This window comes from Balaenoptera musculus, chromosome 3, assembly GCF_009873245.2.
Source record: "Balaenoptera musculus isolate JJ_BM4_2016_0621 chromosome 3, mBalMus1.pri.v3, whole genome shotgun sequence".
NCBI classification, from domain to species: Eukaryota; Metazoa; Chordata; class Mammalia; order Artiodactyla; family Balaenopteridae; genus Balaenoptera; species Balaenoptera musculus.
In genome coordinates this window covers 50142390-50169044 of record NC_045787.1, presented here as the reverse complement: position 1 = coordinate 50169044, position 26655 = coordinate 50142390, and the positions used below count along the sequence as shown (strand labels likewise).

The 26655-nt window shown below is 36.7% G+C and overlaps 2 protein-coding genes across 3 annotated transcripts in view; one reads left to right on the top strand and one right to left on the bottom strand.

The window, feature by feature from the left end:
* The window catches only part of CWC27 (CWC27 spliceosome associated cyclophilin), a 228681-nt gene extending 206234 nt beyond the window's left edge, over positions 1 to 22447 (bottom strand). The window contains exons 1-5 of one of the 2 annotated variants that reach the window (XM_036846973.1): positions 22312 to 22447; positions 22009 to 22205; positions 21015 to 21082; positions 11242 to 11338; positions 1708 to 1820 (exon numbers count right to left, since the gene is read on the bottom strand). In XM_036846973.1, coding sequence (XP_036702868.1) covers positions 1708 to 1820; positions 11242 to 11338; positions 21015 to 21056 — 252 coding nt within the window. In that variant the 5' untranslated portion in view covers positions 21057 to 21082; positions 22009 to 22205; positions 22312 to 22447. Of the gene's footprint in view, positions 1 to 1707; positions 1821 to 11241; positions 11339 to 21014; positions 21083 to 21175; positions 21259 to 22008; positions 22206 to 22311 lie in introns of those variants that run through there. The other variant, XM_036846975.1, reaches the window with a different exon arrangement.
* Positions 21416 to 26655, top strand: part of SREK1IP1 (SREK1 interacting protein 1) — a 65982-nt gene continuing 60742 nt past the window's right edge. Inside the window, exon 1 of the mRNA XM_036846977.1 lies at positions 21416 to 21694. Coding sequence (XP_036702872.1) covers positions 21682 to 21694 — 13 coding nt within the window. The 5' untranslated portion in view covers positions 21416 to 21681. The remainder of the gene's footprint in view (positions 21695 to 26655) is intronic.

The following is a 26655-nucleotide window of genomic DNA, read 5'->3' as shown; positions in this document are numbered from 1 at the left end:
ATCCTCTCTGAACTGACACTGGTCCCATTTGACAGTTTTCAAAAGAGCAGAAGCAAGCCATTCTAAGGTGGTTTTCTTGCTAGGGTAGGGTTACATAACATATACATTAGTCTCTCAGTTAACAGAAGACCTGGTACTAGACTCATTTATAATATAGCCATGTTATGTAATCAATGTTTTTCAGAAAGGAAGTTCTGTTTCCTTAATAAATTCGTCTCAAGGGATTTGAACTCAAAGGGTCATAACTCTGGATACTGTATTAAAAATGACCTAACTGAAAAACTTACCAAGATATCTGTATTGCTTGAATATAATAAGCAAAAATCTCAATTTAGAAAGGAATTGTCACAAAGAGCTATTCTGTTAAACCAAATGATAGAAAAAAGGAATGCTTCCTACCAGATGGAGGCTCTAAAATAATGAGGTATCTCAAGTTTGTAAAATATAAAATAGTCTAACAGTAACATTTGAGACTCTTTTATAACCATTTCACATGCTCTAAGGCCACTATCCTATGAAAATTAAAGCAAACAGTTCAAGTATTTTTCTCAAGAATCATACAGTAACCCAGTATAAAATTAAAGGACATTCCAGACACTCTATCTAATTAGTATAAATTCGAAGTTTTTAAAAATTCACATATTTTAAGAGCTATTGATGCTTACTCATTAAAAGAACATAATATTGATACCATCAGATTAATAAATAACCCAGCTTTTAGCTTTTACTTGAACCCACTGCTATCCTTTATATCTTAATTATGACATTAACTCTTTTTTTCTTTTTAGATCTATGTTGGCAGTTAACAAAGCACTGACCTATTCTTGATTAAAACCCACACCTCTTCTAACTTTTATGTTGCTTCTTCCTTCTGTTTCCCCTTGTGATTTCTTGTTACGGCATGCATTTTGTGCTACAAAGGTCTATTGTGTACAATTTAAAATGAATTCTGCTATGGACTGAACTGTGTCCTCTCATAGTTCATATGTTGAAGTGCTAACCTACAGTGTGACTGTACTGGAGATAGGGCCCATAAGAAGATGAAAAAGGTTTAATGACTTCACAAGAGTGAAGTCCTAATCCAGTAGGGCTGGTGCCCTTATTAGAAGAGGAAGAAACACCAGAACGTTCTCTCTCCACCATGTGAAGACACAGCAAGAAGGCAGCCATTTGTAAGCCAGGAAGAGAAGCTTCACAGAACTGTATGCTAACACCTTGATCTTGGACTTCCTAGCCTCCAGAACTGTGAGAAATAAATTCCTATTGTTTAAACCACCCAGTCAGAGGTATTTTGTTATAGCAGTTCAAGCAGATTAATATAAATTCTATACTGTGTTAAATAAAATGTTTTAAAATAGGATGGCATATGCAATGTTCTAGAAATGTTTTACACATACAAAGTTGCTGAGATCAGATACAGTCAGATATCGGGAAATATGTTATATAGTCTTTTTTTCTGACTCACATTTTCCTCACTACCACCTTTAGCTCCATCTGAATTCAATCTAGCGTTAAACTTTGTGACAAGACAACTTAGAAAGAATGCTTGATGGGGTAAGTGCTGCTCTTATTCTGTATAATCCTAAGTATACGATAGACCCGATTTCATGCACTAACGTAAAATGCATTTTCCTCTGTGGGGCACAATCATTTTTGATTAAGCAATCCAAACTGACTTGAAAATAGATAAAAAAAATTCAGTCTCACCTTGAATGGGGCTCCATAGATAGACTCTCCACCAGTCCCTGTACCAGTAGGATCTCCCCCTTGGACTATAAAACCAGGTACAACTCTATGAAATATGGTATTGTCATAATATGCTGGAAGAAAATAAAAAGAATTTATCATTCTCTTTCTGATTTTTCATTGTTAGTGTAAAGAACTGCAACAGATTTCTGTATGTTAATCTTGTATCCTGCTACCTTGCTGAAATTGTTTATCAGTTCTAATAGTTTTTGTGTGGTGTCTTTAAGTTTTCTACATAGAGTGTCATGTCATCTTCATATAATGACAATTTTACCTCTTCCCTTCCAATCTGGGTACCTTTTATTGCTTTTTCTTGTCTGACTGCCATGGCTAGGACTTCCAATATTATGTTGAATAGCAGTGGTGAGAGAGGGCATCCTTGTCTTGTTCCAGATTTTAGCAAGAAAACTTTCAGTTTTTCACCACTGCATATTATGTTGGCTGTAGGTTTGTCATAAATAGCTTTTATTATGGTGAGATATGTTCACTTCATACCCACTTTAGTGAGAGTTTTTATCATGAATGGATGCTGAATTTTATCAAATGCTTTTTCTGCATTTATTGAGATGATCATGTGGTTTTTGTTTTTTCTTTTGTTGACAAAACAATCCCTTTTAAAATCACATAAAAAAATAAAATAAAATATGTAGGAATAAACCTGACCAAGGAGGTGAAAGACCTATACGCTGAGAACTATGAAACATTGATAAAGGAAACTGAAAATGATTCAAAGAAACGGAAAGATATCCATGCTCTTAGACTGGAACAATTAATATTGTTAAAATGGCCATACTACCCAAAGCAATCTACAGATTTAATGTGATCCCTATAAATTACCTATGACATTTTTCATGGAACTAGATCTAATAATCCTAAAATTTATATGGAACTACAAAAGACCCAGAATTGCCAAGCAATCCTGAGGAAAAAGAACAAAGCTGGAGGCATAACTCTTCAAGACCTCAGACAATACTACAAAACCACAGCAATCAAAACAGTGTGGTATTGGCCCAAAAACAGATATATGGATCAATAGAAAGGAATAGAGGGCACACACCTATGGTCAATTAATCTTCAACAAAGGAGGCAAAAATACACAATGGAGAAAAGACAGTCTCTTCAACAAGTGGTGTTGGGAAAGTTGGACAACTGCATGTAAATCAACGAACTTAGAACACTCCCTCACACCATACACAACTACAAACTCAAAATGGCTTAAAGACTTAAATGGAAGACATGACACCATAAGACTCCTAGAAGAGAACATAAGCAAAACATTCTCTGACATAAATCATAGCAATGCTTTCTTAGGTCAGTCTCCCAAAACAAAAGAAATAAAAGCAACAGTAAACAAATGGGACCTAATCAAACTTATAAGCTTTTGCACAGCAAAGAAAACCATATACAAAGTGAAAAGACAATCTACAGAATAGAAGAAAATATTTGCAAAACATGAAACTGACAGGGATTAATTTCAAAAATATACAAACAACTCAATATAAACAAACAAACAAACAACCCAATCAAAAATGGGCAGAAGATATAAATAGACATTTCTCCAAAGAAGACATACAGATGGCTAACAGGCACATAAAAAGTTGCTCAACATCACTAATAATTAGAGAAATGCAAATCAAAACTATAATGAGGTATCACCTCACATCAGTCAGAATGGCCATCATGAAAAAGTCTACAAATAATAAATGCTGGAGAGGTGTGGAAAAAAGGGAACCCTCCTACACTGTTGGTGGGAATGTAAATTGGTGCAGCCACTATGGAGAACAGTATGGAGGTTCCTTAAAATAACTTAAAATAGAGTTACCATATGATCCAGCAATCCCACTCCTGGGCATATATCCGGAAAAGACAAAAACTCAAATTTGAAAAGATACATGCACCCCATTGTTCATATGGCATTATTTACAATAGCCAAGACATGGAAGCAACCTAAGTGTCCATCAACAGCTGAACGGATAAAGAGGATGTGGTATATATATATATTACTCAGCCATAAAAAGGAATGAAATAATGCCATTGGCAGCAACATGAATGGACTAGAGATTATCATATAAAGTGAAGTAAGTCAGAGAAAGACAAATATCATATGATATCACTTATATGTGGAATCTAAAAAATGATACAAATGAACTTAATTACAAAACAGAAAGAGACTCACAGACATAGAAAACATAGAAAAAAAACTTATGGTTACCAAAGGGGAAAGGGGTGGGGAGGGATAAAACAGGAGTTTGGGATTAACAGATACACACTACTATATATATATAATAGATAAACAACAAGGACCAATGTATAGCACAGAAAACTATATCTTGCAATAACCTATAATGGAAAAAAATCTGAGAAAGAATATCTATCTACCTATATCTATATATATATCTGAATCACTTTGTTGTACACCTGAAACTAATACAACATTGTAAATCAACCATAGTTTAATAAAAGAAAAATTTATCAATGTCTAAAACTAAGTGTATCTATAGTTATCAGAGTAAATACAACTAGTCACAAGATTTTTTCCCCCAGAACGTTAAATAGGTTCCTAAACCAAAAGCTTTTCTTCCTTACTTATTATAAAATATCTACTCAAAACAGAACAATTTCTATAGAAACCATGGTAGTGGTTGTTCCGTATCTACTTTCAGGATTCTCTTAAACTCCGGATTACAGTTTTCAAAATAAAAATTGGAGAGTTTTGGTATAGATCTGTGGTTCTCAACTGGGGGTTGGAGAAGCAGCAATTTTCTCCGTAGGGGACACTTGTCAATGTCTAGAAATATTTGGTTTTCACACATGGGAGATGTTACTGGCATCTAGCAGGTAGAGGCCAGGGATACTGGTAAACATCCTACAAAGCACAGGAAGCCCCTACAACAAAGAATTACTGGCTCAAAATGTCAACAGTGCTGGATTGAGAAACGCTCATAGAGATAAATACCTTATTTCCTAATTCTTCCTCTTCTCCCCATAGAAAATTAACTTATACAAACAACATACAAACCCAAAATATATCAAAATTACTCACTGATTATAGGTTTAGCACCATCAATGCACCCTCCTCAAGAAATTTTCAATAAATAAAACAATCAACACAATACATGAGTCCAATTAGACTCTCAGTAAGTTTGCTAAATGACTGAAGAAAATTACTTATATTTATATATAAATATATTAATTGGAAGCTATAAACATACAAGAGAAATCATATATGATCTCCTAATTGGTTGAGTTGGATTCAGTTATTGAGCATAGTCATAATTTAATCACATGCTGAGGAATGCAAAGCAAAGAGATGGAAAGAGCATAGTTCACTAAAGTCTTTACTGAGCTGCAGAACTTCTGGACACCAGATTTCTTATCACAGAGGATAATAAATGTCTTCATTAATTAAATAATTTTGAGTTGAGTCTTCTATTACTTGAAACTGAACCAACCCAACTCATTCAATGACAGATACTTATCAAGTGCCTACTGTGGGCCAGACACTGTAATGATACAATTACTGACATAATTCATAAAACACCAATTACATGAGTACTTTGTGATACTTTATTAGTCAAAACATGACTACGGTTTATCATCATTCATGAAGTACTATAATATTGTGGCTTGCAGGCACCCTCATAATTATTTACACTTGCAAGCTATAACTGGAAATAAAATCCACATTTTAAAAAATGTAATCTGTAATCTAACAACTGTATCCAGTTCATAGGATGGATTGGAAGAAGTAGAAAGGAAGATTAATGGATTTTTTTCAATCGCTTCTCCCAGTGAAGAGCTGTTAGGCTATATTAACAAGAACTCCCCAGTACAGACAAGTTCTCCTTGGTTACAAACCAGAAACTGTAAAAATCAAGAAGTCTACAAGTATTTCTCCTGTATCCCTAAGTAACCATTTACTCTGATTAAAAATGTATATAGCAGTCAGGAATTCTGAGCCTTGCCTCTTGTTAGCTGTGCAACCTTAAACTCAATTTTCTTTCTTTCTTTTTCTCTTTTTTTTCCTCTCTCTTTTTTTTAATTGAGATATAATTGACACATAACATTACACTAGTTTCAGATGTACAACATAGTGATTCAACATTTGTATATATTGTGATATATTCACGGACAATAAAACTAGTTAACATCCATCACCATACATAGTTACAAAATTATTTTTCTTGTGATGAGAACTTTTAAGATCGACTGTCGTAGCAACTTCCAAATATGCAATACAGTATTATTAACTACAGTCATCATACTGCATATGTAATTTTCTCATTATAAAACTAATAATATAAATTAACTCACAGTGCTGTTCCGAAGATTAAATAAGATAATGTGGAGGCAACCTATAAATGTTCAAGGTCAAAACAAATGTGAGGTCAGACTTTAATATTTTCACTTAAATTCTACGAATCCATACTCAAATTTGAATATAATACTTACCCGAGTCTGTATCAAAAAATAAAAATAATCTTTTATGCCCATAATATGCAATCAACAGTTTTATTATTTTTTTTGAATTTTATTTATTTTTTTATACAGCAGGTTCTTATTAGTCATCCATTTTATACACATCAGTGTATACATGTCATTCCCAATCTCCCAATTCATCACACCATCACCACCACCCGCCACTGCTTTCCCCGCCTTGGTGTCCATACATTTGTTCTCTACATCTGTGTCTCAATTTCTGCCCTGCAAATGGGTTCATCTGTACCATTTTTCTAGGTTCCACATATATGCGTTAATATGCGATATTTGTTTTTCTCTTTCTGACTTACTTCGCTATGAGTCTCTGTGACAGATTCATCCACATCTCTACAAATGACCCAATTTCGTTCCTTTTTATGGCTGAGTAATATTCCATTGTATATATGTACCACATCTTCTTTACCCATTCGTCTGTTGATGGGCATTTAGGTTGCTTCCATGACCTGGCTATTGTAAATAGTGCATGCAATCAACAGTTTTTGAGCACATGATCAGATTTACTTTTTCAAAGGATCACTTAAACTCCATAACGAAGAAATGATTGGAAGTAACAAGGTGGAGAGAGAGAGAGCAACTGTTGTCCTAAGAGTCAAGACATGACTATGGCTTATTTTGTGAGGCACAGATTCAAGAATTCTCTAGGAAGCAGGATCTATAAGGCTCAGAGATCTATTAGATATGAGGGAAGGCGGACATGAAAGAGGTCTTTATTACTTGTGCTTTCAAATTTTAAAATTACCCATCTTATTTCTTTTTCCTATTTCCTATTAAGTCTTTCAGTGATGTTGGATTTTAACTTTAAGCTTTCCTTTATTTTCCTAATTATATTCTTGTTGGATAAATGAAATTATTATAATACTACATATATTGAATAGAAATTTCCTATAATTTCTCTACACCTTAAATTTTGTATTCTATTGTGCCTAGAATTGCAAATTTCCAGATAATTTCCATATCCATTATTTCCACTTCCTTGTAATTTATTAATAATCACTGTTGAACTATGCATTTATAGTTACAGCTTACCACGTGCTTAAAAGATCTTCCTGCTTGCAATAATGTTTGACGCCCTTCTTAAATGTTTATGTATCATTCCCATAAGTATTTTGAACAGGTTTTATTATCTCATTATGTGTGTTCATAATACCCTCCTGAATTTTCTCCACTATTGAAAAAAAGAAATTTACATGTATCTCAAATAGGAAATGAAGTTTCTATTCGGATGCCGTGAGTCTGCTATTTGTCATTATGTTTTTTATTTCTGGCTGTACAATGTATGGGTATCATGACATATTTTGACTAATTATATTTCTGCCCAAGTATTAATGCACACAGGAATTTATATTTGCATTTTAATATCATGTATATCTGGTTCTTCTTCTAGAATTTTGCTTTGTGTTTAATTTTGTAAATACTATCATTAATAACTTTTTATTTAAATCTCCTTTGTGAGCTCTCTATTTTAGCCTCTTGGGTTTTTTTAAACAAACATTTTAGTTTTGTAAGATATTTCTTTAAACCTCTTACTATATACTTACGTTTGTAACTTCTAAAAAATTATTAAAACTCTTGTTAAAGGAGGAAGGGGATAAAAGGTAACTGATGAAGCATGGACATTCAGGAGACAGGGCTGAGGTAAAATTTCACAAGAGTTAATAGTCACATAAAGTATAAAAATTTTGATTTTCTTATCTACTTCTCTTTCTGTTCCCCACTTTGTTTTTCAGACCTAAAATTCTACTCCTTCCTCATTCTTCAGAGGAACTAACAAAATTTTCAAAGATAACAAGCTTCCCTTTCCTTCTCTTCTTTTTTTTTTTTTTTTTTAATGTAAGGGCTTGGGTGCTCTTATAGCTACTTTATTTATTTATTTATTTATTTATTTTTGACTGTGTTGGGTCCTTGGTTCGTGCGAGGGCTTTCTCCAGTTGCGGCAAGCGGGGGCCACTCCTCATCGCGGTGCGGGGACTGCTCTTCATCGCGGTGCGCGGGCCTTTCACTATCGCGGCCCCTCACGTTGCGGGGCACAGACTCCAGACACGCAGGCTCAGTAGTTGTGGCTCACGGGCCCAGCTGCTCCGTGGCACGTGGGATCCTCCCAGACCAGGGCTCGAACCCGTGTCCCCTGCATTAGCAGGCAGATTCCCAACCACTGCGCCACCAGGGAAGCCCCCTTCTCTTCTTTTTTAACCTACTTTTTAAACTTATAATTTTTTAAAATTTTCATGCATTTTTAAATGTTTACCTAACTATCCTACAAAGACCTGAAATCCAAGATTAAGTCTGTGTAACTGTAAATGTTTTGTTTTCATAAAAACTAAAAACTCCCCCCAGACACAGAAAGGCAAATACTGTATGTTCCCACTTATATGTGGAATCTAAAAAAGTTCAACTCATAGAAACAGAGAGTAGAATGGTGGTTGCCACAGGCTGGAGGTGATGGGGGAAATGGGAAAATGTTGGTCAAAAAGATACAAATTTTCAATTATAAGATGAATAAGTTCTGGGGATCCAATGCACAGCATGGTGATTTTAGTTAATAATACTGTATTGTATACTAGAAATTTGTACATCTCATGTTCTCACCACATACACTCACACAAAAAGGTAACTATGTGATGTGGCAGATATGTTACTTAACTTGATTGTGGTAATCATTTCACAATGTATACATATATTAAGTCATCACATTGTACACCTTTAAAAAAATCATGTTGTATAATCTAAATATATACAATTTTTGTCAATCATACCTCAGTAAAGCTGGGAAAAAAAATACTAAGAATTTCCCTTTAACTGTGAACACCATTTTAGTTGAGAGCCATATCTGAGGCTGTGCTCCCACTTGCTCATTTTTATTCATTTGCTTTTTAATTTTGGAAATCATGTCTTTTTTTTTAAATATTGATATGACCATTACAAGATCTAGAAATATTATCACTCGTTTAAATCATATAATCAGAGAATTAAGATGAGGTTCTCTGAATTAAATTTTTAAAACCTTGACTTTATTCATTTAAGAGCTTTATTTAAATTAGTTTTCTCAGGCTTCTTGTTAGCCTTTGCAATAATAATTCTATTTCTCACCTATTCAATTAAAAGAATTGCTCTAGTTATTTTTTCTTATTATTTTCCTATTCTTTTTTCTTTCTTATTGTATTCTCATAAATAGGGAAATAATTTTTTAATGTTGTAATTAAGTTTCATCATCACCTAACTTAAGAACCTTATTTCTTCTTTCATTGTTATATTATATCCAGATGTTTTCTGTTTCTTCCATTCACCTGGTCATGGATTATAATTTACCATTTATTCTTTCTAATGTTTTTGTACTTTCACTCTTCTGTAAAATTTGAGCTTTTGATTCTTCAAAACTTCTTTCCAGAAACAAGTCTGACTTTTCAGTGTCTACTGTGTTTCTCGGCTCTGTTGACAGTTATTTGAGGCTTCTCTGACTGAACTACCTGTCTGATTCAATTTCCTTCCTGCCTGCCACAGCAATTATTAATAATGGTCTTTACAGATGTCTTCTTTTCTCTTTTTCTTTTTTGTCAGCTCGATTTTTTTTTGTTTTGGAGAGGCGGTTGTTTTTGTTTTGGTCTGGGTGGTTTTATTCCTTAAATCTTCCCCTGGTAATTTTCTGTTTGTTTAGTTATCTATTTGGAGAACTCTCACTGTACCCTACTACTGGTTATTTTGTATTCTCTTTCACATCTTGCTTTTGACTCAAAGTGCTGTTTTCTGATACCTTGAACTTCATTACTCAAATCTAAGAGTTACTAGTGACATTGATAATATACCATCACTGAAAGCTGGCTGGAAGGCTTTGTGGAGAAAGTAGAATTTTGAATAGACATTAAAAAGTGGTGGAATTCCCCGGCGGTCCAGTGGTTAGGACTCAGTGCTTTCACTGCTGGGGCCCTGGGTTCAGTCCCTGCTGGGGGAACTAAGATCCTACAAGCCAGACCACGTAGCCAAAAAAAAAAAAAAAAAAAAAAAGTGATTTGAATAGAAAAAGAAGGGAAGAGAAAGTATTCCAAAAAGGCGAGGGAGGATATGAGAAGATTCAGGATATGAAGGAGGTATGAGTGGAAATGGGAAAGAACTGCTCAGGAAATAAAGATAATAGTCAACTGAAACCATGTGGTTATATGCAATGAAAAATAAAGTTGGAAAGCTAGGAAGCTAAGCTGCCTGAGGATTCAAATACCAGATGAATAAATGTGAGGGTAAAGAGATCAAAGATGAGAAAATGCAAGACCAGGTAAAAGGCAATTACAATCACGTCGGTGACAGTCAAGGCAGTCTGGGGAAGAAACTGGTAAATTTGGTTTTTATCAGTTTAGTTGCAGCTGACAGTAGAAAATTTGAGTAGAATAAAGTCCACTAGGCAATTAGATATGTAAATTAGAGCTCAAAAGAGAAGAAATGTCTGGAATTCTATATTTGACAGTCACTTGGTTGGAAGTAACAATTGAAGAGTAAAGACAATAGAGAACTAAAGGCAATCTTAGGGAATACCCATATTTACAGGATGAAAGAAAGAAGTGAAAACAGCCAAGGAGACCAAAAAACACCAAAGTATTATTTGCTGAGATAAATATCTCTGTTAAAGACATAAAGATTAAAAAAAAAAAAGATACAGAGATTTATTGGGGGGGGGAAGGATTTTTATCTCCTCTCTCCATTTCCTGACACACAGCTCAAGATGGTATCATTTATATCAACTCCCAGCATCCATTACCACTATTTAATACCAGTCTTCAATGTTATGGAAAAATACACTGCAGTTTATTTTATTTTATTTTTATTTATTTATTTTTGGCCACACCGTGCGGCATGTGAGATCTTAGTTCCCTGACCAGGGATTGAACCCATGACCCCTTCAGTGGAGGCACAGAGTCTTAACCACTGGACCACCAGGGAAGTCCCTGCAGTTTATTTTTAAATTAACAAAATTTCTCCTACAGAATAAAATTCAAGAATTATGATTACCTTCCAAACAAAGCTGAATGAAATTTCTGCAAGCTTTAGGAGCTTCTTTTGACCACAACTCTATGTCAATATCTCCAGCTGTAGTTTTCAATAAAACCTGTAGAAAGCATACAAAATCACTATGTTAATTATCATTTTGCTTAATGATGAGTTGATTGGCTGCTCAACTTAAAGTATTCACTACTGAATTTTCAATTTTAAAATAAAAATTAGAAACTTTGCTTGGTTTTGGTTATACTCAAAAAAATTCAAATATTCAGTACAAGTCACTGTACATTTATACCTTTCAAATACCATTTTCAGAAATAATTTCGGCTTTAAGAAAAAATAGCATATATGTTTTTGAATCACAGAAAAAAAACCTCATTCATTTAAAAATCAGTAATATAAACTTGTTTTAATTTAAAAAGTGTTCTACAGCATTTCTTCCAGTAAAATTGGTGTAGCAAATTACGAAATTAAAGAACAATCCCATGAAATTACAGCACTGTAGGACAATTTTACAATTACCTTTTAACATATAAACACTCTACTTTTTCATTCAAAATCACGCCATTCCTAATTTACAAAGGAACATTCTTAATCTAATTCTGGGTTGTATATTACTAAAATGGTGTGTCTTAAAATTACTGTCTACGGTAAATGGAATCCTTTGATAGCCTTCTTTCCATAGCTCATGAAGGCAGTTACTCCTTGGTGCAACCAGCCATCTTGCAACAACCAAAATCCCTACTGAGCCCACAGGAGGAGACAGCTTATAACAGTCTTATTAATAACCACAAATAACCAAAAAGAACGGAAAGCTCTAAATTTGAACACTGTGGCACAGCTGGAATCCAACTTCTCTAGTATCACTCCCCCCACACACCCACCCCACAGTGTGCCAAAGTAGATCAGTGTCAATCTGTGATGAATGGGCAATGATATATGACCATCACCGTCACTTTTGCTATAATTACCTTTCAGTTTCTGTTTCAGAAGCTCAAATTAATTGCCATAATTTATGTAACACTGATGAATTTATTGTATCTTTTTGGGTTTTTACTGGCTACATAGTTCTCTTACAATTATGCTCCATGGGGGTGGAAGAGGTGAAAATATCTATACTGTGGTAGCTTTTAAAATGGTTCTTAACCCTTAAAGAAATATAAAAGAACTAAAAATGCAAATGTGCATGATTTTCTCAATCCATTACACTTTCTCTACAAAAAGAAGGGAACATTTGTTGAGTGCCTTCCAGGTGTTAGCTTCTGTGCCACTTTACATATCCTATCTCATTTAATCCTCACCTACAAGATAGGGATCATTACTCTTATTATACTTATGAAGAAACAGAGACTCAGATAAAGTAAATTTATCCAGGGTCTCACAGTGAACAATTTAAGCCAAAGGCTGTCTGCTGCAGAGCCCATGCCTTTTCTATCTCACTGTACTGCCTCCAAAAAGTTCACCATAAATTCCATACTATACTGGAAAAATAGTCCATCAAGCTCTAGGGCCCTGCCACATGTCGCAAAATAAACCCCCAAGTTACCTGGTCACAACTGATTTGAGTAGAGAAAAGTGCCTAAGTCAAAAGCATTCATATATTGGTTGGACATGAGCAAGGCCCTCTAACTTGGCTTGGCATGAAACAATGCCCAAAAGAGATTCTCCATATTGAATGTTGACACACCAATCCAAGTGGATTCTCATTCTCCTGGAAAATATACATGTGGGATGCAAAATGAGAGGCTGAGTAACTCCCTCTACCTCAGATTGTATTATCTAAAACAACACTGTGTAACACGTTTTGATTTTCCACGAGGCCAGATATACATCCCAATCTTAGAAGTACAGTATACATAACAAATGTCCTTCCTACCTCATTATCCCCTTGTATACTTGAAATAAAGTTCTACTGTTAAAGAGAACCTAGACATGTTTCCATATTTCCTATCCCCTGGCAACCACTAATCTACTCTCTGTCTCTATGGATTTGCCTATTGAACATTTCATATTCAGGCATACCGCTGAGATATTGCAGGTTTGGTTCCAGACCATTACAGTGAAATGAATATTGCAATAAAGTGAGTCACATAAAGTTTTTGGTTTCTCAGTGCATACAGAAGTTATATTTAGTCTATATTGTAGTCTATTAAGTATGCAATGGCATTATGTCTAAAAAAACAATGTGCAAACCTTAATTTTAAAACACTTTATTACTAAAAACTGCCAATCCTCATGTGAGCCTTTAGCAAGTCATAATCTTTTCCCTGGTGGAGGTTTTAAAATATTGCAAGAATTACCAAAATGTGACACAGAGACAATAAGTGAACAAATGCTATTGGAAAAATGATGCCAAGAGACTTGCTCTTGTATGTATAAGTGAATCACTTTGCTGTATACCTGAAACTAACACAACATTGTAAATCAACAATACTTCAATTAAGAAAACAACTGAACAACCAATGGATCATTGAAGAAATCAAAGGAGAAATAAAAAAATACTTAGGGGGCTTCCCTGGTGGCGCAGTGGTTGAGAATCTGCCTGCTAATGCAGGGGACACGGGTTCGAGCCCTGGTCTGGGAAGATCCCACATGCCGCGGAGCAACTGGGCCCGTGAGCCACAGCTACTGAGCCTGCGCGTCTGGAGCCTGTGCTCCACAACAAGAGAGGCCGCGATAGTGAGAGGCCCGCGCACCGCGATGAAGAGTGGCCCCTGCTTGCCGCAACTAGAGAAAGCCCTCGCACAGAAACGAAGACCCAACATAGCAATCAATCAATCAATAAATCTTTAAAAAAAAATACTTAGGGACAGAAATAGCACACACCAAACCTTATGGGATGCAACAAAAGTGGAAGCAACCTAAATATCCATCGACAGAGGAATGGATAAAGAAGATTTGGTACATATATACAATGGAATATTACTCAGCCATAAAAAGGAACGAAATAGTGCTATTTGCAGAGACATGGGTGGACCTAGAGATTGTCATACAGAGTGAAGAAAGTCAGAAAGAGAAAAACAAGTATTGTATAATATTGCTTACATGTGGAATCTAGAAAAATGGTAGAGGTGAATGTATTTGCAAAGCAGAAATACAGTCACAGATGTAAAGAACAAACTTATGGTCACCAAGGCGGGGAGGAGTGGGTGGGATGAATTGGGAGACTGGGATTGACATATATACGCTACTATGTATAAAATAGATAACTAATGAGAACCTACTGTATAGCACAGGGAACTCTACTCAATGCTCTGTGGTGACCTAAATGGGACGGAAATCTAAAAAAGAGTGGATATATGTATATGTATAACTGATTCAGTTTGCTGCACAGCAGAAACTAACACAACATTGTAAAGCAACTATACTCCAATAAAAATTAATTAAGAAAAAAAAGAAATACCACACACCAAACCTTATGGGATGCAACAAAAGTGTTTCTAAGAGAGAAGGTCATAGCAATACAGGCCAATCTCAAGAAACAAGAAAATCTAAAACAATCTAACTTTACACCTAAATGAACTAGAAAAAGAAGAACAATTGAAGCCCAAAGTTAGTAGAAGGAAGGAAATAATAAACATCAAAGTGTAATAAATGAAATAGAGACTAAAAAACAATAGAAAAGATCAATAAAACTAAGAGCTAGTTCTTTGAAAAGATAAACAAAACTGACAAACCTTTAGCCACACTCACGAAGAAAAAAAAAAGAGAGGACGCCAATAAATAAAATCAGAAATGCACGAGAAGTTACAACTGATACCACTCAAACACAAAGGAGCAAAGAGACACTCTGAACAATTATATGCCAACAAATTGGACCACCTAGAAAAAACAGATAAATTCCTAGAAACATACAATCTTCCAAGACTGAACCATGACAAAACAGAAAATCTGAAGCGACCAATTACTAGTAAGGAGATTGAATCAGTAATCAAAAACTCCCAACAAACAAAAGTACAGGACTAGATGGCTTCACTGATGAATTCTACCAAACATTCAAGAAAGATTTAATACCTATCCGTCTCAAACTCATTTTACAAAGCCAGCATTACCCTGATAACAAAACCAAAGACACCACAAAAAAAGAAAATTACAGGCCAATATCCCTGACAAACATATATGCAAAAATTCTCAACAAAATATTAGCAAATCAAACGCAACAATACATTAAAAGGATCACACGGGATGATCAAGTGGGATTTATCCCAAGGATGCAACAGTGGCTCAATATCCACAAATCAACCAATGTATTACACCACATTAACAAAATGAAAGATAAAAATCATATGATCATCTCAATAGATGCAGAAAAAGCTTTGGAAAAAATTCAACATCCATTTATGATAAAAAGTCTCAACAAAGTAGGTATAGAAGGAATGTACTTCAATGTGATTAATGTGATATATGACAAACCCACAGCTAGTATCATACTCAATGGTGAAAAGCTAAAAGCTTTTCCTCTAAGATCAGGGACGAGACAAGGGTGCCCACTCTACCCACTTTTATTCAACACAGTATACCAGTAGTCCTAGCCACAGCCATTAGGCAGGACAAAGAAATAAAAGGCATCAAAATTGGAAAGGAAGAAGTAAACTGTCACTATTTGCAGTTGACATGATACTATATAGAAAACCCTAAAGACTCCAGCAAAAAACTGTTAGAACTAATAAATGAATTCACTAAAATTGCAGGACACAAAATTAATATACAAAAATCTACTGCGTTTCTATACAGTAATAATAAACTATCAGAACGAGAAATCAAGAAAAGAATCCCATTTACAACTGCACCAAAAAAAAAAAACCCCAAAAACAAAAAACCTAGGAATAAATTTAACCAAGGAGGCAAATGATCTTTAAAATACAAGACATAGATGAAAATATAAGACATAGATGAAAAAACTGAAAAAGACACAAAATAAGTGGAAAGATATTTTGTGCTCATGGATTGAAAGAATATTGTTAAAATGTCCATACTACCCAAAACAATCGATAGATTCAGTGCAATCCTTATCAAAATTCCAATGGCATTTTTCACAGAACCAGAACAAATAATCCTAAACTTTGTATGGAACCACAAAAGACCCCAAATGGTCAAAGCAATCTTGAGAAAGAATAACAAAGCCAGAGGTACCATGCTCCCTGATTCCAAACTATATTACAAAGCTATAGTAATCAAAACAGTATGGTATTGGTATAAAAACAGACACATAGATCAATGGAACAGAATAGAAAGCTCAGAAACAAACCCACACATACACAGTTAATTAATTTACAACTAAGGAGGCAAGAATACACAATGGGGATAGGACAGTCTCTTCAATAAACTATGCTGGGAAAGCTGGACAGATGCAAGTAAAAGAGTGAAACTGGACCACTATCTTACACCATATATAAAAATAAACTCAAAATGGATTCAAGACTTGAATATAAAACCTGAAACCATAAATATTCTAGAAGAAAAGATAGGCAATAAGCTCCTTGACATTGGTCTTAGCAATTTTTTTTTTTTTTTTTGTATCTGATCCAAAGGCAAGGGCAACAAAAGGAAAAATAAACAAATGGGACTACATCAAACTAAAAAGCTTCTGCACAGCAAAGGAAACTATCAACGAAATGAAAATACAACCTACTGAATGGGAGAAGATATTTGTAAATTATATATCTGATAAAGGGTTAATATCCAAACTATAAAAAGAACTTATAGAACTAAGTAACATAAAAACAATCTGATTAAAAAACGGGTATAAGGATCTGAATAGACATTTTCCCAAAGACATACAGACGGGCAATAGGCTCATGAAAAGATGCTCAACACCACTAATCATCAGATAAATGCAAATCAAAACCACAATGAGGTATCACCTCACACCCAATAGAATGGCTATTATTAAAAAGATAAGAAATAACAAGTGTTGGCAAAGATGTGGAAAAAAGGGAACCCCTGTGTACTGTTGGTGGGAATATAAATTGGTGCAGCTACTATGGAAAACAGTGTGGAGGTTCCTCAGAAAATTAAAAATGAACTACTGTACTAACCAGCAATTCCACTTCTGGGTATTTATCCGAAGAAAATAAAAACACTAACTCGAAAAGATATATGTGCCCCTCTGTTCACTGCAGCATTATTCACAATAGCCAACATATGGAAACAACTTAAGTGTCCACTGATGGATGAATATAAAGAAGATACACACTAGAATACCACTCAGCCATAAAAAAGAAAGGAATATTGCCATGTGCCACAACATGGATGGAGCTTGAGAGTACTGTGCTAAATAAGTCAGACAGAGAAAGACAAATACTGCATGACTTCACTTACACATGGACTCTAAAACACAAAACAAACAAAACAAAACAAAACCTAGACTCTTAGATACAGAGAATAGACTGGTGGTTGCCAGAGGCGAGAAGGAGTGGAGGTAGGTGGGAGGTGAGTGGGTAGAATGGGTGAAGGGGATCAAGAGGTACAAACTTCGAGTTAAAAAATAAATAAGTCGGGCTTCCCTGGTGGTGCAGTGGTTGAGTCTGCCTGCCAATGCAGGGGACACGGGTTCGAGCCCTGGTCTGGGAAGATCCCACATGCCACGGAGCAACTGGGCCCGTGAGCCACAACTGCTGAGCCTGCGCGTCTGGAGCCTGTGCTCCGCAACAAGAGAGGCCGCGACAGTGAGAGGCCCGCGCACCGCGATGAAGAGTGGCCCCCGCTTGCCGCAACTGGAGAAAGCCCTCGCACAGAAACAAAGACCCAGCACAGCCAAAAATAGATAAATTAATTAATTAAATAAATTAAAAAAAAAAAAAAGAAAGCCGAGAGGGTTGCACTAAGTAGAAGAATTACTAATCTAAAAAAATAAATTAAAAAAAAAAAATAAATAAGTCACGGGCATGAAATGTACAGCATGGAGAATACAGTCAATAACGTAGTATTAACTTTATATGCTGACAAGTGGTAACTAGACTTATTGTGGTGACCATTTTGCAATGTATCCAAATGTCAAATCATTATACTGTAACACGAAACTAATATAATAGTGTATGTCACATATACTTCAATAAAAAAAAACAGGGATAATAATATCCTCATAGGTTTGTTGTGAGGACAAAATGAGTTATACACAGACTGCTTAGAACAGTACCTGACAAATAGTAAATGTTCAAAATATGATAGCTATTATTGTTGTAAATATTATTCTTATAAAATTTTTTGACCACAGGAAACTTATTCCCAGTAAAAAGAACGCATATATGGTTGGGCCACCTTGTTTACCAGGTTTTCTTAATCTTTTAAGAAGATTAACTACTGAATTAAAAAAGAAGGCACATGGCTCCTCCTTTGGCCATGCATTCCCATTAGCCATAACTACTATGTCAAGCATCAGTGGCTCTTTTTCTTAAAGCTTACAAGTAAGACAATACTTTGATAATAAAATGTCTCTTAAGAATAAATATATGGGTTAATATAAAATTTAGATTAAATCATCATAATATGTGGAAATTTCATTTTCAGTAGATAAGAAAATTTCTGTCAAGGGTTACATTTCTGTGCCTCATCCTCAAAGGCCAGAGTTATAACATAACACAGCATACTTACAGACTACTGCCAGGGGTTAACCACTGGTATAATGTGTCAATTACTTCCCAAGTTGATACTATACTCTTTGAAGAGAGAAATTTTGTCCCACATATTTGGAATATCTCTGAATCCTTTCAGTACCTAATGTAGCATTAGACAGTACAGCCACTAAACAAACATTTCATTAAGGAAACTTTTTATTACATCTGCTTTAAATTCCTTCCAGGCCAAAATTCTTGCCATGCTCTCTATGGTACAAAATTTTGAAGCCTCAATGTCTTCAATCAGTCTTATTATGCTGGAAAAAGTCCCAAACTGGTTTTGAAGGAAAACTTGGGCTATGTCTCATATTCTCCCTCAGCCCAATTCTGTTCAGAAGGACAATATTCACTGCAGTTTGCATACACTTATTTGCATGATTATTTCACCACGGTATATTTCACTCAACTTACTCTCTGATAATAGGGACAATGCTGGTTTTTCTTTCCATTGTGTCCCTAAAACCTAGCATAGAGCCTGGCCTATGCTAGGTGCTCAGTAAATATTTGTTGAATGAAAGATTTCTGTTCAGGCATATATCTTTGTTAAAGCTTCTCATCTTTATGACCATGTTGAATCTTCCTCCAGAGTAAAACAACTAAGTCTGCCCTTGACAGTAGAAGTATAACCTCAAACTCACTGATGCTTAATACTTCTCAGAAGTTAAGAGAAATACAGTATTAATTCATCCACCCATCCATTCAGTACATATTTGAACTGCTGCTACCATGTGTCAAGCACCATTCTAGATGTCTGTCTCTGCCCTCATAATGCTCATTCCATGGGCGAGAGTAGTGGAGGAGGATACAACAATAAAAAATAAGTACTGAAAACGTAAAAAAGTACTGGAGAAAAAACTAAAGAGGTTAAGGAGGCCAGGGAATGCTGGAATGCAGGATATGAATGAGGTTTGCTATATTATAGAGAGTTGATAGGAAAGCCCTCTCTGCTAAAATGCCATTTGAGCAGGCTAGAGTATACTACAGAAAGGAACAACAAGTGTGAACTCCCTGCCTAGCAGGATGGGCAATGTATTCCATCTCTACCAGTGTTTGTCAACTGGGGGTGATATCACTCTCAAGAAACATTTGGAAGTAAGAAGAGATAGATATTCTGGGTTTTCACAATGATGTAGGGTAGGTATGAGGAGGGGGAAAAGTGCAAACAGCAGAACTGAAAGAACTGCTCTGCCCAAAATACCCACTAAAATGTTTGCCGGGGGTATCATTTACAGCATTTTTGCTTTTGTTTTCAAATTGCTCTCACTGTGTTACAAAATGTAAATAAACAAGATTGCAACATAATTGTATCTGATACAAACTCAGTTTATCCTAATTCACCTCTATGCTTTCATTCTCATTTTATTTTCTCCATTATGCTGGTTCATCATATTTTGTGTGTGATACAGACTATGTCCCAGTTCAAGAATTCAAGGGATACTTATTCCATTATTGACTCTGCCTCATACTGCATATAAACGCTTTAAATAGGAATTGACATACCTTGACCATCAAAATCAATCAGGAAATTATTCTCTAATTCTAACGTGGGAACATTTTCCATTCCCCACTTTCGCTGACAAAGACCAGCTCAAACGACACTTCGTCCATGAAGCCCTTCCCTACTTTCCCAGTTGCTAACTTCTCAGTACTACCAAAGCAATATGCTCCTCTCTCCATTAGAACGCCTACCAAACATATAGGGCTTTTCTTTACCTGCCTGCCTCTCAAACTAAACCATTAGCTCTTCTAAGGCAACAACTAGGTTTTTTACCATCCATCTTTATATCCCCAGCACCTGGTGCCTAGTAGGCATTCAATAAAGGATTGTAGAACAAATGGAGAAAGAGCGATCTCCAAATTAAGCAAAAAAAAAAAAAAAAAAGTCAATTTAAAAAATATACTTGGCTTTTTACCTACGACCCTAGAAAACGCCTGTAGAGTTAGGTTGAAGCCAAGTAGGGCCAGGAGGTTGGTAGATGGAGGAATCTCCACTTGAGGACTTTTCCAATTATGTGCTGAGAAGTGCCAGTATATGGCTTTCGATGCAATCCTGTTCAGAGGCAGGGGTAAGGACAAGACTTCTAATCTCTTCCAACCCTACGACCCCAGAATTCCTTTAATCAGTGAGATATCGCTTTGGGGAGCCCAGGTACCCTAGGTGACGCTCACCTTCCCGTTCGTGGGAGGCTCCTGGATGTAAATGTTGCTCATGCTGGTCAGCGCTCAGGACTCTGCTCCTAAGTGGGGATGAGAGCGAACGGTCGATAACTAAAGCTGTCCACCTATCGGTACACGCTTCCTTAAATCGGGAGGTCGTGGAAAGCTCCAACCTGTCAAAATCCCGCAAGACAGCGACACCAAACCCTCTCTTTTCCTAAAGCTAGCGCCTCACGGATGCTGCCATGTTGCTCCCGGACCCGAGCACCGCTAATCCTGAGAAGGGGGGATTCCAGTGGCCTCCAGGGAATCGAGAAAAAGATTATTAAGCCCCTATAGATTAATTTAATTTGTATTAAAATTTTTAAAACAACAATTCTTAAGTCTTGGTGTTGCTTACTTCACTCCACGCGTGTGCAAATCCATTAACCCCCTGGAATCTGGTAGTAATGGTTCGGACCGAGTGATGTCTACAATACAATTCCCCCAGAAACTACAGCAGCAGCTACTTGGTTCCGCTTTCGCCGGAGACTTTTAGGGCCTTCCCCGACTGTCACCTGGGTGCCGCGGCGCGGGTGGGAGGAAGAGGCAGTCCTAGCTGTGTGTTGTCCTCGCGGCCAGCGGGAAGCGAGCGCCCTCTCGAAAGCCCAGGGGTCCCGCGACCCCTCTTACCAGCGCCATGGCAGTTCCAGGTAAAGACCCAGGGTCTGGGCGAGGGAGGGAGCGGGTAGGGTAGGGTGGAGTGCGCTGGGGTAAGGAGTAGAGCTCAAAGGCTAAGGCGTTAAAATTAACAGGTTCGCTTGGTTTACAGGAAAAAGTTTACAGTTCAAAAATAAACTCTGAAGGAAAGAGAGAAGGAAAGAAACTATCTCCCCCACTCCAGTCAAGCTCCCAGAGCACCGGATGGACCACAGGGAAAGTATATATAGGGTGGGGGAGGGGGAGGGGTGTTGCAGACAGACTAGTAACTGTAGGCCTAGGAGGCTGTTGGCCGAGGAAAACTGACCTTTAGTTTTGAAAATAAAATTGAAAATAAAATTTGAGGTGGCAACACCTGCGAACCCAAGTAACCAGAGGCATTGTTTGTACTGGAAGGGCCGAAATGGGCGTCTGGGGTTCTACTTCTCTCTCTTCCTTGTTGTATGTAGTTGCTGTGTGGCCTTGGACCGGTCGCTTTGCCCTTCTGGGCCGCAGTTTCTGAATCTGTAAAAGAAGGAGATTTGTTGACTTCTGCGTATGGTTCCTTCCAGCACTGGTTGCAGGAGATATTTGCAGAAATATACACCACTCCCCCCGACCCCACACTCACACAACTTGGAGATTCACAATGCCTATAGTATAAAAAAGATGCTGAGAATTGCTATGGTTCAGAAGCAACTTTGTTTCCCAGTATTATTTGACCACGTTTGTTCTGTGGCAGCCTTTACTAAACTGTATGTTACAGATAGCTGTTATGGGAAGGTAGTGCTGTTCTACCAACTGCAGTTTTAGGAGGAGCACGGGGGGGGGGGGGGGGGGCGGGGCATTGTAGGAGAGGAAAGATACACTCATTCATACACATAACTTTTTTTTTTTTAAAGAGGAGATTTTTTTAAAAAGTTATTTATTTATTTATTTATTTTTGGCTGTGTTGGGTCTTCGTTTCTGTGCGAGGGCTTTCTCTAGTTGCGGCAAGTGGGGGCCCCTCTTCATCGCGGTGCGCGGGCCTCTCACTATCGCGGCCTCTCTTGTGGAGCACAGGCTCCAGACGCGCAGGCTCAGTAGTTCTGGCTCCATACACATAACTTTTTATTAAAGGCGTACTGCATGCTAGGCACTGGGAATACAGTTGCCCTTCACACAGAACTTACAATTTAGCAGTGAAAAGAAAGTACCAGAAAGTCTGACAAGTGTAAGGCAGGGAAAATACAAACCCTTGAGGAGCACATAGTAAGGGCACCTAACAGGAGACTGGAGGGGCCAGCAGGACTTTCCAGAGGATGTGGCATTTAGGATGAGACCTGAAGAATTGTGGGAGGGGGAGTTGTAGCCAGAGGGACTGGATATGTAAAGGAAGAAGAAATGTGTGAGAAGACGAAGTGAAAGATGTGCACTATGGATGGAACTCAGAATACAAATGGAAGAGAAGTGAGAAATTAACTAGAGAGATAACAGTAGCTAATATTTACTAAGCATTTACTATGTGTCAGATGTGTCAGACACTGTGTCAAGCGTTGTATTTTATCTCATTTAACATTCGCACCCACACTGTGAGTTCGGTGTTGCTATTTCCATTCTACAGATGAGGATACTGAGGGACAGAGAAATCAAGTAACTTGACTGAGATAGCTAGGAAGTGACAGGTCACTCTGGCTCCTCTAGACCCCATGTGCTTATCCATTTTGCTGTGTTTTGGTATAATTTACAAGGCAATTTCCAGTGCTTACAGGATGTTTTAAGCCATGACAAGGAGTTTGGATGTTTTCCTAAGGACCATAGTAAGATATTTAAGGATTTTTAAACATATTCACATTATGGAGAGAGCATTCTGGCTGCACAGTAGATTGAAGGAGAGCTAGTTTGGAGACAGTCACCAGTTAGGAGTAACTCTGGTAAGCTGTGATGATGCCTCAGGGATGGTCTCATTAGAAAAGGAGAGAAGCAGATAGATTGGAGATATATTTCTGGTGGTAGAATCACTGGGAATCAGTGATATATTCACTGTAGGTGAGTAAGATTGGAAATGAGGTATACCTGGGTTTCACTGTTAGGCAGTTGGGTGGGGCTATTTACTAATATAGGCAACACCTGAGAAGGAACAGTATTTAGGGGGGATGATGATGATTTCAGTTGGGGCTTGTGTTGAGGTGTACTCAAGGAATGGAAATATCTAATAGTAAGAGATAGGAATGGAAATATCTAATAGACACTAAGAGAGAAAATTTGTAGCTTAGGAAGGAAGCCAGAATCAAAGAACAATTTGGTGTCATCCACACATGTAATAGGCCATGGGAATGGAAGCCTTTGCTCAGGTGGAGTGCATAGAGTGTGAAGGGAAGGTCTGTGGCTGGAGCCCGGAGAATATCACCATGTAAGGGGCCAGCAGAGAAAGTCCTGTCTGCACAGTAGATTGCCTAGGCATCCTGATAGGCCAAGTCAGCCCTGATGACTTTGGCCACACACAGCTGCATCCAGAGTTGACTTGCTGTCACTGTTGGTTTCATTATTTGAGCAAGCATTTTGAGCATCTACGTGGTATAGGTATGTCACGATCTGTGTCCTCATAAAACTTAAGTCTAGTAATGAAAATGTCACGTGCTGCTTAAGAAAGAAGACAAAAGTGATTTTTTAAGTCCTTATTGAAATTCCCTTAAACTTAGACTAGTGTTATAGATATGTTAACCTTCTTTCAATTCAAAATAATGCTTCAAAGTGTAATAATCTTAAATTGTGCCATTAAGCTAGATGGTAAGACATAGATGAACTATTTAAACCCAGAAAAAATTGAAATAATAGGCATGACAGCACTGTAAAAGTACAATGCAAGTGCCATTAGAAAATACGGAAAATGTTAAGGTAATTTCTTGGATGATTGATCCAGACAGTGTATTACAGGAAAATAGGGCTCCATCAGAAATCTTTGGAGGTAATCATCAAGAAGGACAAGAATGCTCTTTTATTTTTAGGTATAATGCTCATATGGATCCAGCATGGCATTTTTTGGGTGGTCCTGCTAGTGATTATTACAAGGTATGACTATAAAGTACTGAGGTTCCTTTCAACAAATGATAATCAGCCTCATCTATTTTATGGTCACCTACTTTAGCTGTTTTTCCATAGCAGTGTGTGTAACCATTGTGTAGGTAACACAGTGAAGTGTATACTCTGTTACTTAGAGAAATCATAGACTTGTAGTTGATATTAAAGAAATGACATTTAAACACACTGAAACTCAGTGAAGTTTACTTTCTTTTAAAACTGTTTTTACTATTCACAATTGTTGAAATTAGTTCTGACATTCATGTTAATAATTAACCATTCCCAGTGAAGAGTTACCTGACACAAGTGGCAATGTATGTTATTGATGTGGTTGGCAGGAAAACTTTCTCTCTCTCTCTCTCTCTCTCCCCCCCTCCCTCCTTCAGTGAAATCTATATAGCCAAGATAGTGAATTTCCTATAGCCAAATTAACATTACATTCGGCTATCAAAGTGTGTCAGATTCTTAACAGGTTACTATTGCAACTTAGTAATAGAAGGATTCTAAATTATGCTACATCCAAATTCTTTTCACTCCTAAACTATACTATACACAATTTCTTTTTTCTCTAGTCTATGCAGCACGTTTCTCCTGAAATACTTTTCCTAAATCATATACCTGATCCTGTCATTCCTGGGAGACAGGAACTTAATTCTTGACCCATATCTGTGAATTTTCTATTTCTTTTCAAGCACCTTAACCTTTCAGAGGCTCAGTTTCCTTGTCTGTATGGTGAAGGAGCTGATGACTAAGCTTTCTTTCACTTCTAAACTGTTATAATGCCAAAGCTCCCCATCTCTGCAAGAATGAAGTACACACTGCCTAAGCACAGCCGAATCACTCTTGCTGCCCTTTCCTCCCACCACTGCTCTCATGCATTCTGCAGTCTTCTGACCTGGCCAACTATTCTCAGAACCTCTGTGCTTTTCTACCTACATGCTTTTGTTAATCACTGTCCCAGCTCTATTGTCCATGTCTACCTGCGGGAAGCTTTCCTGATCTCTCAATGGAAAGTTATGCCGGCCAGTTCTTCCTGCTTACTAATGGAGCTATATGTCTTTAAACTGGCACAGTCTAGCATGCCTTACAGCTGTGGATGCATTAGCCTAGATAACCTAGTATATTGTAAGTTTCCTCTAGTATAGGAACTTTATTCAAGTTCTCTCACATCTATTTCAGAGTTATGCCCATTATAGGTAAATAATATTTAGAGGGATGATCACTAGAATTGCTGCGGAGCAGAATCTGTTACTAAAGTAAACAGACTAAACTAGACAGCAGTCTTGATTCTGTTTCATTAGATAGTGAATTAAACTTCTCCATGTCTCTTCTTATCTTAAACTGGTAATATCTATAGCCTTTTTTCTTCACAGGTTATTTGTATTTTGTGAGGCAAGCAAGTGGAAGCATTTAATACATTTACTTAAATGTTAGCTCTTTCATGCCAGTAGTTTAAAATAAGCAATTCTTTGATTTACTTTTATCTCTTCTTTTGAGGGTCAAATGATTATGAAGGCATTTTTAACTGAAGGTGGGGACATCTGCTCTTTTAAAATATTTACATGAGGGAACTCATTTAACCTATTTTTTTAATATGCAGAGAATTTTTTATTTCTGCTGTTCTTTCTGTTTTGCCTTCAGTACAATCTTTGGGGATCCCAAAGAAAGGATTATATCTATAAAGTCTTAATATAAAGCAGTGGAAAAGTTTAAATACATGGCATTTTACTCTGCATTCAACTTCAGCAGAGTACATATGCTATATACATATTATATAGCACCTCTATGGTATAAAATCTGGCCACAATTTGAATTTTAAAAGCAGAAGAAATTTAAGTTATCTTTAAGGGTCACCAAATTATAACTAAAATTATTATTCAGTAACGAAATGTAAAATTTAAAGTTTTACAAAACA